Genomic DNA, 13,222 nt, shown 5'->3' with positions numbered 1-13,222 from the left:
AGTTCTAGGCAACAGCTAATATTTAGTTTACCTTTACAGCCCATGGTAGATCACTTGATGCTGTTCCACTGAGTAGCAAAGGACTGCTAGTATCAGTCTAAGGAAAAACAAAGCAAAAAACCAGCAGACACATTAAAAGACATGATTCTCATTTTGCAAAACCACCCTCTTATTTGAGAAGCTGCTTCTCAAAGCCAGGACTGCATTTTAGTCATTCATACCAAAATTTAGAGCACAAAATTTAAAATGTTTATCCCATTAAGGACAACACTAATAGAATGAATACCACATATCTCCAAATTATACATTCAAATCCCCACTAGAACATGTAGCAGCTTATTCCATGTTGCTTGATTTTTTTCCCTGTTGTAGGGCCCCATTGCCCTACAACATCACCCTCTGAAGTGTTTTGTATTTATACCAAATCTTCCTAAATTTTCACTTAAAAGCAGTTCTTAACAATATGTTCAATTAAAAATGAAATCTTACAAATCTTGGTGGAGGAACAGGCAAGTTAAGACTACTCAGGGAAACATCCAATCCATTCTGTGCACAGGCTACAAGTCGAAGAGCCACAAAAAATTCCTACAGGGAAAAAAAAAGAAATTTTGAAGGGTTTATAGTATGAAAATATATATTATATATGAAAAAAATATATTATATATGAAAATAATTTTAGAAGATAGTAAAATTTCAGAAGAAGTGAGAGCTTTTCTAGTATTAGTATATATATGAAAAGTTGCACATGGCTTCAAAAGGGTTCAGAAAGCGACAGAAAGCAGCAGCCAGCAAATGCTTCATCCCTCCAGTAAGAAAAAGTTTGCAACTAATTTTCCAATAATTTAGTAATTTCCAAGAATTTAGTCATTTCAGCCAGTGTAGTCAGTCCTCAGCACTCAGTTCTTCTATAACAGAACAGTGAAAATGTGAAGTGTAATTGCAGCTGTTTATCTTGGAGGAACTGAGCTGATCCCACAAATGGTTAATAGAGTAGAGAAAAACAGAAAAATGAACCAGAAAAAGCCAAAAAAAAACCCAAAATTGTTTGGTAGACATTACAACCTCCTCCTCTTCCTATCATGGGAAGGGGAAGTTCCCTCTCCATGGACTGTTATTTATATTTCAAATCAAACAGCAACACACATTAGAACTTGTGGTACCACCACTGAGATGTAAATTTTGTCCCCATACTGCTCATTGCCACAGCTTGGGAAGGACAACTCCAAACAGAATGTACCAATGTCAAGACCACCAAACTTAAAGTAATAATAATTTTGAAGATTTTACAAGAATTTTAATTTCTGCATTGTTTCCTACAAGATTATGAGGAAAAAGTCACCTTCTTTGTAAATGAAGTACGCTAAACTTTAAATTACTTCTCAGCAAATTTTTGCACAGCTACACATCAGCCCATTTTAAAGCCTGGAGAAAAGCTGATGAGGCAGCTGAAGGCTGTTTAATTTATTGTAGCTTCCACTCAAATGGAAATTACATAGCCAGTCAAAATTAGAAAAAAATCTGTTAGAAAAAAAACTGCTTGTTTTCATCTTGTTTCAAGGCTGGGCAATGGTCAGAGCCATACACTACATAAATAATCATACCTGTTTGTTCAGGATACCTTTGCCATCAGTATCAGCTAGGTCCCAAATCTGAAACATAAATATCATAAAGGGTTCACAGCTCTTCAGAGAAAGCTGGCAAGTCGTCCCTCCATTATAATGGACTCTTGGAGGAAAGTTCATATCTTGACTTTCATGATACCACTTAATTGTGGTGACAAATTTAAATATTGCAATAATTTCCATGACTGGATAGAAACTATTGCAGCTATTGGATAGAACAACTGAAAACAAGTTAGGGAAGATCATGTATCCTGTAGTACTACTAAGTATTTTAATTTAAACAGGATATTAACTGAAGCAAGAAGACAGGATAATTAAATAATTTTTTAAATTGCCATTAAATACCTTTCCAAGTACCAAATCTGTCAATCCAGACTTTTTCAAGAAAACAGCTGCATCAGAAGCTAATACTCTTCCAGCATTAGCAGAATCAACCTGGGGGAGAAAAAAATCCTCACATGACAAACTGGCTTTTGAATTGATGCCATCTCTTTACACAGCTTCTCAAAAAGCTACTGAAGAAGAATGCTCAAGCTAACAGTCACTCTGAGGACAATCTTCTGAACCTATCTAATTAGCCCCTCCTAATCACAGGCTTTTCTTCTTGATGCCATAAAAACACGTGATTTTTAAGAACAGAGAATTCCAGGGCTCGATTACATTTCATTGTCCAGCTCTGTATTCATTACTGTTAGGGTCTGAAAAAGAAGGCTCTGCTTTGAAGATACCTTTACCACCACAGCAGAGGGAAATACTCCCTAAAGTGAAACCTATTTACCCAGAGAAGAAGTTGGTGATACTGGCAGAATACCAAGCAGTATGCATTTCTCTCTGGATCAATAGAGAGATCATTAAAATAGAGAGTTATTCAAGTTTTTAACTAAATCTTTTCAAGTGGGAAAAGAAAGAAGGAAAACTTACATCACCTACATGGTGATGTAAGGGCAAGGGAAATAGAGGAGAAGCTGAGAGTCCTTGAGAGCCTAAAGAAAAGGATTCTTAAAAAGGGCACAGTATGGAAAATAGGACTAAGGGTATCTTCAGTCAATTCAGACTGTCAGCCTTACTACACCCCACAGGTAGGGTGATGATGATGACAACTGAACCATTTCCAGTCTCACAGCTTTGTGTTTAAACAAAGGCCGTATTCAATATTGTGTTTGGAACACAAGACCAACTGCCCAAGTTCACAGCTGCAGCACACACAAGGTGCTCAAAGCTAACAGCTTCCCAAGATGGGATTAGAGCTGGCTCCTGAAAGACTGTGGGGAATTTATAATTTGGAAAGAATGCTGCAGCAGTTGTCTGTAGATACTTCTGAAAGGGAACAAAACACTCTGAAATCCCTAAATCCTAATTTAATATAAAAGTGAAAACATCTATTGTTTTTAACATAACCAGGATGATTTTAATTAGGAGAGGGTTTTTCCTGTAACTGAGGATGCCCTGGTCAGAGCAATAAGGTTGCAAATAGTACAGTCCAGCAGTTAGGCTAATTGAGTTGTGGGAGAGCTGTTCATCTACAGGCACAAAGCTGCCAAGACAGTGCATCAAACCCCCTTTTAAATAGTGAAGTCGACCTTGCATGTAACACAACAATCTCGGCATCCACTCAGAAAACCTCCAGCCTAGCATTCCTCCTTCAAGAAAGTCACAGAACACCACAGTATCAGCTGTGTTTACTTTTTAGTTCCCCAAGTCCAAGCCAGAGGAAGGTGACTTTAAGGGATTTAAGCAGGATTCTTACTTAACCCAACACTGATACTAGTTTCTTTTTGCACAATTCATTATCAAACCCTTAGTAACTATTTTTTTAAAGGGCTGATTTCAATTTCTTTACAAATTACTGAGCCTTGAATGCTGGGGTGGTGTTACTTATGTTTGATTATTGCACTGGGATGATTGCTGGTGTTTGTCAGTTATACACCAGCCTGGCAGAGCTTTTCCCCTGATGTGTAAGAAATAGTTTCCACAGCTGCATCAGCCAACAACCCCCTTGTTACAGCCTGTCTCTTGCAGGACCAGGAATTACCAAAATTTACAAACATATATCTGATGTGATTAGGGTTACAGTGAGAAGTGCTTCAGTTCAGGACTCAACAAGAATTCAGCACTGATTCCCTGCTGCACTGCATCATGTGATTAAGCAATTTCCTAGTGCTTTATGACAGGTATTTAAGTTTATCCTTTAACCTCACCCTGCTTTGAGTCAGTCTATAAAAGGTTAAACAGAAATATATTTATTTGAAAGAAAAGAGTGCCTATTGAAAGGTTGAGGTTCCAATCTCATTCTAAGTACAAAGGGCAGGATTTACACCCATTTCACAACACACCTTTTGCCAGATGAATTCCTTTAAGTTTGTGATAGACCTGGAAGTGTACTCAGAATCAGCCCTGTTCCAGGTGATGAATTTATTCATATAAAAGCACACTCCACAAGCACCATAAGACAAAGTGGGAAATGTCTCTCTCAAATCCTGTTCTGAAAGCTGACATCTCCTTATCTGAGGAATGGAAGGGAAAAGTTCCCTAGTGGAACTGAAAGTCTTCAGACATGTTCGAAAGCTCCTCTTTAGGAAAAATCCTTGCAGCAAAGAATTCATCTGAGCAAGTCAGAAAAATAATCCTCTGGAAAACAAATCCACTGGCACCACTTCACTAACAGTAACATCATGTTTAAGGAATCCCTGTTCCTGTACACTACTGAAACCACTGGACAACAAATAGTGCTCTAGTTTCACTAGGCTATGTATTCCAACAAATGGAAGACACTGACTTAGTAACCAGTATCACATTTGTGCTTCAATTCAGTTCCTTTATCTGAGTTTCTTGAGCAACTGCAGTCAGGAGGAAGAGAGAGGCAGATGGCAAAGGTGGTACCTGACAGTGAAAGTCAGAGCTGAGCCAGGATGTGCAGAGCAATCAGTTCCCAGCCTTTTCTTGTACCCTTATAATCATATCTCATTATATTGGTTTTTAATCCAATGCCTAGAGATAAGCACACAGTGGATTTGTCCATCTGAAGGAAAATTTTCTGAGGGTGATACATCTCCTTCAGCCACCAGGAGCCATCTGAACTTAGATCAAGGTAAACTCTCTCTTCTTGTTTAGCAATTTCAGATCTGCTGTTCTCCTGCAGTGGAGAAAATCCCTTATGAAAGTACAATGGCAAGCTCAGACTTCAGGCATCATAGGCTGATACACCTGAACTGCTGTTTTTTGCACTTGATAATGGGACTAATCTTCTAAGCACAATCCAAAAATAGGGCATGGATAGAAATCATGGCCTGGTCCCTTCCCCAGCACATAAGTTTACATTCTGCTGTTGACTTACAGAAGCTCCTAAATACTGAGGCCATATACACCATAACCTGTCTTAGGACAAACAGACAGGAACATTAACAGCTGCACAAAGGGAAAAAAACTTCCTATAAGGTTTTTTACAGAGTTCATTAATTACTGATCAGGTATATTACAAAACAAAATTATTTTAAATTGTTTTATACAGCCAAGTAGTTTAACTTCCTTGAAAGCTTTTACATTACATTTGTACAATAAAGTACAGTATGTACATGACAAAAAACACTGTTACTACAGAATAGGTGATACAGCTATTTTTTAAAAAAAGTTGTATTTAGAGGAATCAAGACACCTTGATATTGCTGGGTCAAACTATAGAAGGCAATTGATAAATAAAATTTATATTCTTATATGTTATTTATATGTATTTTTTATTTCTGCATCATAAAGTCAAAAGGTTTGCATCTGTTGAGTGAAGCTGCAAGAACTCAGGCATTCTTTTTGAATTCAGTGGCCTTCTATCCAAATTTCACTCCTTACAACATCCTGTGATTAACTCTGAGGATATTCTGAGTGAGAATCAAATCTTACATGATGCCAACTGAGCTACAAATGCAAGAAATTCATCTTCACTAGTAAAAAGTAACCAAGAACATATCAATACATAATTTTAAAGAATTTACTCCGTCCCAAGACCTCACAGTCTATAAAAACTGTCTAGTGATGTAAGTCATACACACCTGGCAGCTCCCTAAAAAATAAGGGTCATCATACAACCAATATTAAATTTATACTGATATAGCTCAGACTTAAGTGTTAGCTACTATAAAAATACATTTTAAAGCACTATAAATTTTCTTGAACTTTTATTGTTTACACACTGTTGACCAGACTGAGACCCTAGAAAAAGAATATCAATTTTTTTAAATCCAAATGAGGCCTGTTCTTTCAGACTATACATACCTGTCGATAGAATTTCTCATACACAGGATTTGCACTCGATAGCTGTAAAAAAGACACAAGAGAGAAAATGAGCCCTGGAGATCCATATTTCAATTTCCCTCTCCCTGGAAAAATAAAGATATAAAACACACTCCACTGGTCTTCAAAGAAGCAGTACGGATTTATTCTTATAATAAATGATGACAATGATGAGGAACTAGGACAGCTCTTCGTGCTGTAACTTTTAGAAGACTGACTTCTTGTTTCGAAGTCATTGACACCACCCCAGATCAGATTTCCCTCAGACAGGTCACCAGGTGAGGCTGTGTGAAACAAGAACTCTTAGGCAACATTTCCTAGGGGCAAAAGCAGAAACCTGAAACGACTCAGGCTAGAAAGTGCTCTCTAATATTAGAGTACAAAGGAACACAATTTTATTTCAATGTCCACTGCATCATTCTTTAGAATTTAGTGTCCTATGCAACCAGTCTGTAAAATTTTCAGTTACCCAAATTAATCTCTGGATTCAAAACTAAACCCACAGCAACAGTACTACATTAAAATAGAACAATATTCTAAGTTTGGGTTTTGTAACTTGAACCCTTGTTGGGGATAACTTCTGCCTTCATTCCACTGCCCTCTACCAGAGATTCAGGGCTCACCTAAAGTTAAGTGGACAAGGATAAAACAGCTTCTTTGGAAAAAAAAATCTAAGACCTGAAACAATGCAAAGCCTAATCTCTTGGCCTACACTAAATACCCTTTCCCAACAGACTGCCAAGAAATGAAGTGTTAGGGTTACCACTCTTCCTCAGTGTAAAAACAGGCACAAAATCAGATCCTGCTTTCATGAAGTGCAAGCTTCCTAAACCAAAGGCATTTATGCAGAGGATAACCCTAGAATTCAGGGTGGGAAAACACTGTGGGAACAACTAATACAAGCTAATTACACAATACTTACTAAAAAAGCCCAGAGCACAAAACTTCAAATATCATCCAAAACCAGAGTTCTCCCCCTTAATAGGAATATGATGTCAAACTCCAGGATTTGCAGACATTTGTAGAAACAGAATCCAACTAAGTAACTTCTCTGGATTAAAAATTCAGACGTTCAAATGGAAATAAGGAAACCAACAGCATCGTGGATGTTGTGAATCACAACTTTGTAAAAACCTTTACTACAGATTGTATAAATGGTTGACAGCTAAATAACACCACATCCATATTCCTACAGCAACAGCTGCTCTTTTGGCTGAGTAGTCCATGTTCACAGGTGCTGATTATCAGAAAATTATACTATGATAGTAGTAAATGGATACTATGATAATAGAAGATGTTTGGTAGAAATTAATTTAGTGTGATATTGTGCAATAACAATAAGTGTGCAGCATCACCAGAATGTCCTAAAAGACAAATTATAGAGTACAGCTAGAAATAACAGGAGAGCTTACATTCAGAGCTTGTTCAGCAAGTACACTGCCCCAGAGACTCAGCTTCTGATTTTCTAGCTGGTTTTTTTGGTTTGTGTTTGGTGGTTTTTTGGTGGGTTTTGTTGTTGCTGTTCATTTTTTATTTTTTTGTGTTTGGGGAAAGGGGCAACAACAGGGACACACAGCTGGCAAGGTTTTATTTGATTACTAGAAGATGGATTTTATTTGATTACTAGGAGGTGGGAAATACCTCTGCCACAGCCAGACATGAAAAATTACATATGCTGGGAAACCATCATTGGTATTCACTGCAATACCTCCACAATACCTCCATTTTTATAGATAACCTTGCTCTGACTTTGCTCTGGTACCCAAAGACTTTTATTACTTCAGCCATCAACTAAGCATGGAGTTACACATCCCTTAAAATAGCCTGACAAAATATAATCAATTTTGGCAGCCCTCAAACTGCCACAACACCAATACAACAAACAACCCTTCAAACATTTTCTAGCACTCCACAGCACGCAGTATTTTGTTACCTAAACCTCACATGCTTTATTTACCCTCTCAGATACACTTTGCACAGCAACCTACAGGGGTAGTTCTCCCAAACACTCAAATATTTGACTTACTAAGTGTTACTTCATGAGAACGTAAAAGTCTAGGCACAGGACAAAATTAAAGCAGTGAGCAGAGAAGCAGAACAGAGCTGGCCAGTGCATCTGCTGGAACCATCGATTCCTCTGCATCATCCCTCTTGCCCAATGTCACTCTTTGTTCAGCCAAATGTCTCCTTATTACAGCCAAACTGATCACTGTCACTCCTGGACAGGAAACATCATATTGAAGTCCTGCAATGGAAACACTAAGTGCAAATAATCTTTTCATTCAGTACTTAAGAGTATGAGCCAATAACTCTTTACTTCATTAGTGCTTCCAATATTCATTTTAACATCAGTATGACTGCAGTAACTGGAATTTCCTGTGGATAGAGTAACAGTAGTAAAAAAGTTTCCCAGATTATTTTACTAGTAATAGACTTGTTTCTCCTTCGAAGTTTACCCACAACAAACCAACAAATGCAAAGATAATCTAGGATATTCTTCTGGGATAAGAAAAAAAATACAGCTCAACACCTTTCCAAGTGCTGCCTTAGAATTTATCTGGCAAAATTCTTTTTATGGGATTTGTAACAACCATTTGCAGAGTAAATTCAGCTTGTTTTAAATACAAAATATGGGAGAAAGAAAAGGTCAGATTCCACAGCGTATAAAAATAGAAAGACATAATTATGGCTCCATTTCAAAGTTGATCACTTCATAAGGGTAATGTGTGTTGTAGTAATTACAACCTTTGACACAAACCTATGAACTTTAGAATGATAATCTAGGAAATAAAAAACACCGTCAGGGACGCCTGTCTTTTTCATCTTCTGTTGTCAGTCAATTCCCATGTTTTCATGCCTCTGGCACATTTGCATTTAGGTGTAATAAGATACTATTACCAGTCTGTCCACCACATCCAGCCAAAACTTTCCTTCCAAAAATGCTTAAAAATAAACAAAAAAATGCTGTCCATTGAGAAAACCAAAAGTAAATTTCCCTTCCATCCCCAATGAGATATCAGGGGAGAAACAAGCTATTCTATCCTAATTAAAATCCAAAATACCATATTCTATCACAACACAAAGCTCTATAACTCATTTTAAGAGTTCCCGAAAGACACAATCTGGCCTTAAATGTTCTTACTGTTGTTAGCCAGCCAAAAAGCAGGTAAGCTCAAGGCAAGCTGGTTTCCTTACAATGCCATTTCAAAACAATAATCAACTTCTTTTTCCTCTATTGCTTTATTGTCTTAGCTGAAGTGTTTCAGGGGAAAGCTTTCTACCACTTTCAATTATATAACCAGGAATATCTCCTACAGCAATATCAAATGTAAAGAAAATATTTACTATAAATTTCTATATAATTATTACCAAGTATGTAAAAAGTGAGCACTTTCTTTCCCCTTGAACAGCTGAAGCAGGCATAAGACCTGCTGTCTTCTCTCTGCAGAGATGTCTGTCACTGCATAATTAGAAATGGTTCCATTTAATTTTCAAATTGCTACAGAAAATCTCCATCTTCTAATCAGTACTGAACAAAGCCTGTGCAAAATGAAAGAGTAGTTGCACTGCCTTTTTAGAGGCAGCTTCTCCCTAACATGGTGGATGCAATACCAACCAAAAAAACTAGCTTCTATCTGCTTTAGGAGCAGTCAGCCCCCTCTATGTGCAGGGTAAAATATGCACATGGATGCTCTGGTTTCTTCATCTGCACGACAGAAAGAGGAACAACAGGTTCCTTATTCCACTAACAATTACAAACTCTGATCTTTATTTAACAATTTTGTTGATTTCTTAAAAAAACAAATACCAGAAGTTTATCAGAGACCTCAAGATCTCTGGTTTATATTATACACAATATGTGCATTACTGTGAGGGTATCATTCATACTGCAAGTATTGGGATCCTGTGTATTCCAGTAACAAGACCTTAATCCTGGCAATGTGTGCAAGAGACAGGAATCCACCCAGCTCAGCCTTGGTGTAATACTCCATGTTTCCCTTCAACAACACAGCACAGCATTCTCAACTCTGTAACACAGTACTCAAGTCTAAAATGAGACTTGCAGCTAATTAGGATACAAATTGATATTACATGATTTTGTCTCATTTACCAAAGCAGCTCGTAACTACTTCAAGACAATTACCACATTTCTCACAAAAAGCTTTTTATCAGGAAGACAAACACAAAGTTATCTTCCTTTTCCTCCTGAGTACTTTACAGTGCTTCCCTGAGCTGTGAGCTTCCCCTTCAGTCACAGCCAGTTTTTCAGAATAAACCACAAGTTCAATTTTCAAGAGCAACTAGAAGGTTCTGAATGTTCATATTAACCTTCAAAGAAACACCTGTGCCCTATTCTCAACATCCATTTTCCACATCTTCAGTTCTCTGTTCTTCCTCTCTTAAATTTCCCATATGAAATTGGTCTGATAAGCAACCATCCTTGGAAGGCCAAAAATTACAACCCCTTATACTGGTTATAGCATAATTTGACTTTTTCAACAACAAATGACAATCTGGGAGATCGGTCAGTTTCTTCTCAGTGCTGTTCTTCGCTTGTTTCCAAACTAAAGGAAACCACAACAAAACACTCCCGGGGTAGAAGTTCCCTCAGAAGTGCCACATTAAATTCACAGTCATGCTCAGACCATAACCCTCACTGAGCAAAAGCAAGTGGCAACAAGATGTTGCAGAATGGGTTCAAAATAGGGAGATAAAACATACTTCAGATACTTACTATTAAAGGGAGAGAGGAGGTGGAGATAATCACCTTAGTTTGCAACCCTTGCTCAAGCATTCTTGTGTGATAAATTTCACTACAGCTACACAGTCCTCAAGTATTTTTACGAATTAGTGAAAAGAATACAATTAGCACAGAAAAGTTTCAAATCACTGAAATTACAGCTCTGATATTCAAATAAAGGATGTGCAGCCCTCTCAGACATCGCAGCTGCAAAGTCATCTGAAAATACCCTCACCTCAGCTGGAAATACCCAACGTCCCAGCCATGCTAAAGTAGTGTCAAGCCAAACATAGGAAGGGGAACAGAAAATCGGACCCAATGGTGAGTTTTGAGTGCAGGTTCAGGTGCCTCCTGCTCTCTGCATGTGTCCTAGAGCAGATCTTAGTGCCCCACACAACTTTCCTGCTGCTGTCAGTAACTGATCTCGGTGCAGCCACCACTGCACTCCCCACCCCCACGCCCTCTTTTCACTTCCTCATGCTCTTTAATAGATTCTGAACACTTCAACACTTGTGAGGACTTTTTATAACCCAAAAATTCCACATTTGAACCTATGTTTAAAATAATTATCTTTGGGCTTGCTTGACTTCCTAAGATGATTCTTATGCAACACAAGAAGAAAAAACAAACAAGCCAAAAAAAGAAATCCCCCACAAATGGTCAACACACAGAAATATCTCCCTCAGTTTAACCACTGTTGTAAGCTGCAGCCACAATAGTTTTAAGGATACTGGCAATTTTTCTGCTTCTGTCAACATTATCACATTTGTATTTAGTCCCCCATCCATGTGACCAAAAAAGTAAAGAAATTCTACAATGAAAGGATTACACAGCCTGTAAGCAATAATGTCTTGCTGTAGAACACACCAGAGCTGACACCTCACTCTTCTCCCCAAATCAAGAGACAAGCTCTGCAAAAACACTTCTTTCCCTTTAGCAAGGAGATGTTTAAAGCTTTTACATTTACTTGAAGACTATTAAGAGAATCAGACAACACTAACTTAGCCATTTTAATATAAAGCAAGCTTTCACAGAAAGTACTATACTTCATAACTCTATACCTTTAGACTCTTAAAGATATATTTGTTTTCTCCACATATTTACTAACCCTTTCACTGAACTACTCCTTCTTTCCTTGAAATGGTTGATATTCTCAAAAGCAAACTAGGTAAGTAACTGCAAACTTGTGCAGCCTCGCTGCCAGCTTAAGTTTACTTCCATGCGCTTAAGCAATTTATTAAGCTCATTTACCAGCTACCATTTGAAGCATCCCAAGCCAGGAGGGTGAACCAAAAGGCCCACCTCAGCCTTATGTCAGGTAGGAATGGCAATGTCTCATCTCACTGCTAAATTAAATTTAAAAGTATCAAAAAATGTCGTTCCTTAGCTATCGCAGCTCTAGGGAGTAAGACATGATCCTAACGGCATAGATGTGAAGCGATTCCGCTACTGCCAGAAAAAAACGCGAGCAAGGATTGAGGTGTGAAGTGAGATGACACGAGCACGACACAGTGCCACAGTCTCCAAGTTTTAGGGCCCCCTCCCGCACAGCTCTTCACTATAAGGCACCTGTATGGGCACTATGTGACAACAATGTCCCAACACCACGGGGCCCACCAAAACCAAGGTAAAACCATCCTGCAAGCAGCATCTGCGGAGACAGGTTTCTGCTAAAACAAGGAATCCGTCTGTCCCTCCCAGGGTCACCTGCCCACGGTCTCGCTGCCCCGGAGCACCCCATGGTGCCGGGTGTGCCCGCGGGGCTGGCACCGGGCACGGACACCTTAACCCGGCGCTATCGCCTTTCAGCCCTCGCGAACACTCCCCGGGTCCGCCCGCCCTCGGCGCTCCCGGGACGGGGCTCGCTGGGCTCCAGAGCCCCGAGTCCTACAGAGACAAAAGGCGGACGGCGACCGCCGCCGGCGCAGCCCCGCCCGTCCAGGGCCGCTCCCCGGCCGGGTCTCCCCAGCCCCGGGCAGAGGCACCTGCGGCCGGGCGGGACCCGTTCCCAGCCCGCGGCACCCCCGGGTCGCGGCGCCGGGCTGCCCACCCGCCTCCCCTCGCCGCCGTTCTCCCTCCCTTCCCCGCTCCCGCACGCACGGACACACCCCCGCCCCGCCGCCACCTGACAGCGGCGGGGCAGCGCTGCGGGGCGGCGGCGTCCGCACAAAGCGCGGGCCCCGGGCAGCCCCGCGGCGCGGCCGTGCCTGCGGCGGGAGCGGGCGGCGGCGGCGCGGCCGGGGCGGGCGCGCAGCCCCTCACCTGTGCCAGGGAGAGGCGCGCGGCCATGCTGTTCCATGCCCCCGGCCCGGCCGCAGGAAGGACGCGCCGGGCCCCGCCACTCGCCGCACAACTTCGGCAACTTCCCCAGCCGGCCCCGGCCAAATCCCGGCACCGGATCCGCGCCCGCCCGCCGGACGGAGCCGGAGCCTCCCCCGCCGCCACACGGCAGCGCAGCCGCGCGCAAAACCGGGCGCGGATTATCGGAGCCGGAGCCCGCTCGAGGCAGCTGCAGCGAAAACCCGGAGCCGGAGTCCTGGGCCTGACACCCCCCACCGCCAGCTCCCGGCCTCTCCCT

At 40.8% G+C, this 13,222-nt stretch overlaps 1 protein-coding gene across 8 annotated transcripts in view; it reads right to left on the bottom strand.

Moving 5' to 3' along the window:
- Positions 1–13,222, bottom strand: part of EPS15 (epidermal growth factor receptor pathway substrate 15) — a 68,544-nt gene that overhangs the window by 34,706 nt on the left and 20,616 nt on the right. For 6 of the 8 annotated variants that reach the window (XM_030279278.4, XM_072932925.1, XM_072932924.1 and 3 more), the window contains 5 exons: positions 5,886–5,927; positions 1,968–2,057; positions 1,602–1,649; positions 490–585; positions 32–97 (listed from right to left, as the gene is read on the bottom strand). In XM_030279278.4, coding sequence (XP_030135138.4) covers positions 32–97; positions 490–585; positions 1,602–1,649; positions 1,968–2,057; positions 5,886–5,927 — 342 coding nt within the window. Of the gene's footprint in view, positions 1–31; positions 98–489; positions 586–1,601; positions 1,650–1,967; positions 2,058–5,885; positions 5,928–12,906; positions 13,220–13,222 lie in introns of those variants that run through there. The other 2 variants (XM_002196993.7, XM_012575334.5) reach the window with 1 other exon arrangement.

Source organism: Taeniopygia guttata, chromosome 8 (assembly GCF_048771995.1).
Source record: "Taeniopygia guttata chromosome 8, bTaeGut7.mat, whole genome shotgun sequence".
Taxonomy (NCBI): Eukaryota; Metazoa; Chordata; class Aves; order Passeriformes; family Estrildidae; genus Taeniopygia; species Taeniopygia guttata.
Note: the sequence above shows the minus strand (reverse complement) of the source record. Positions and strands in the feature narration are given on the sequence as shown.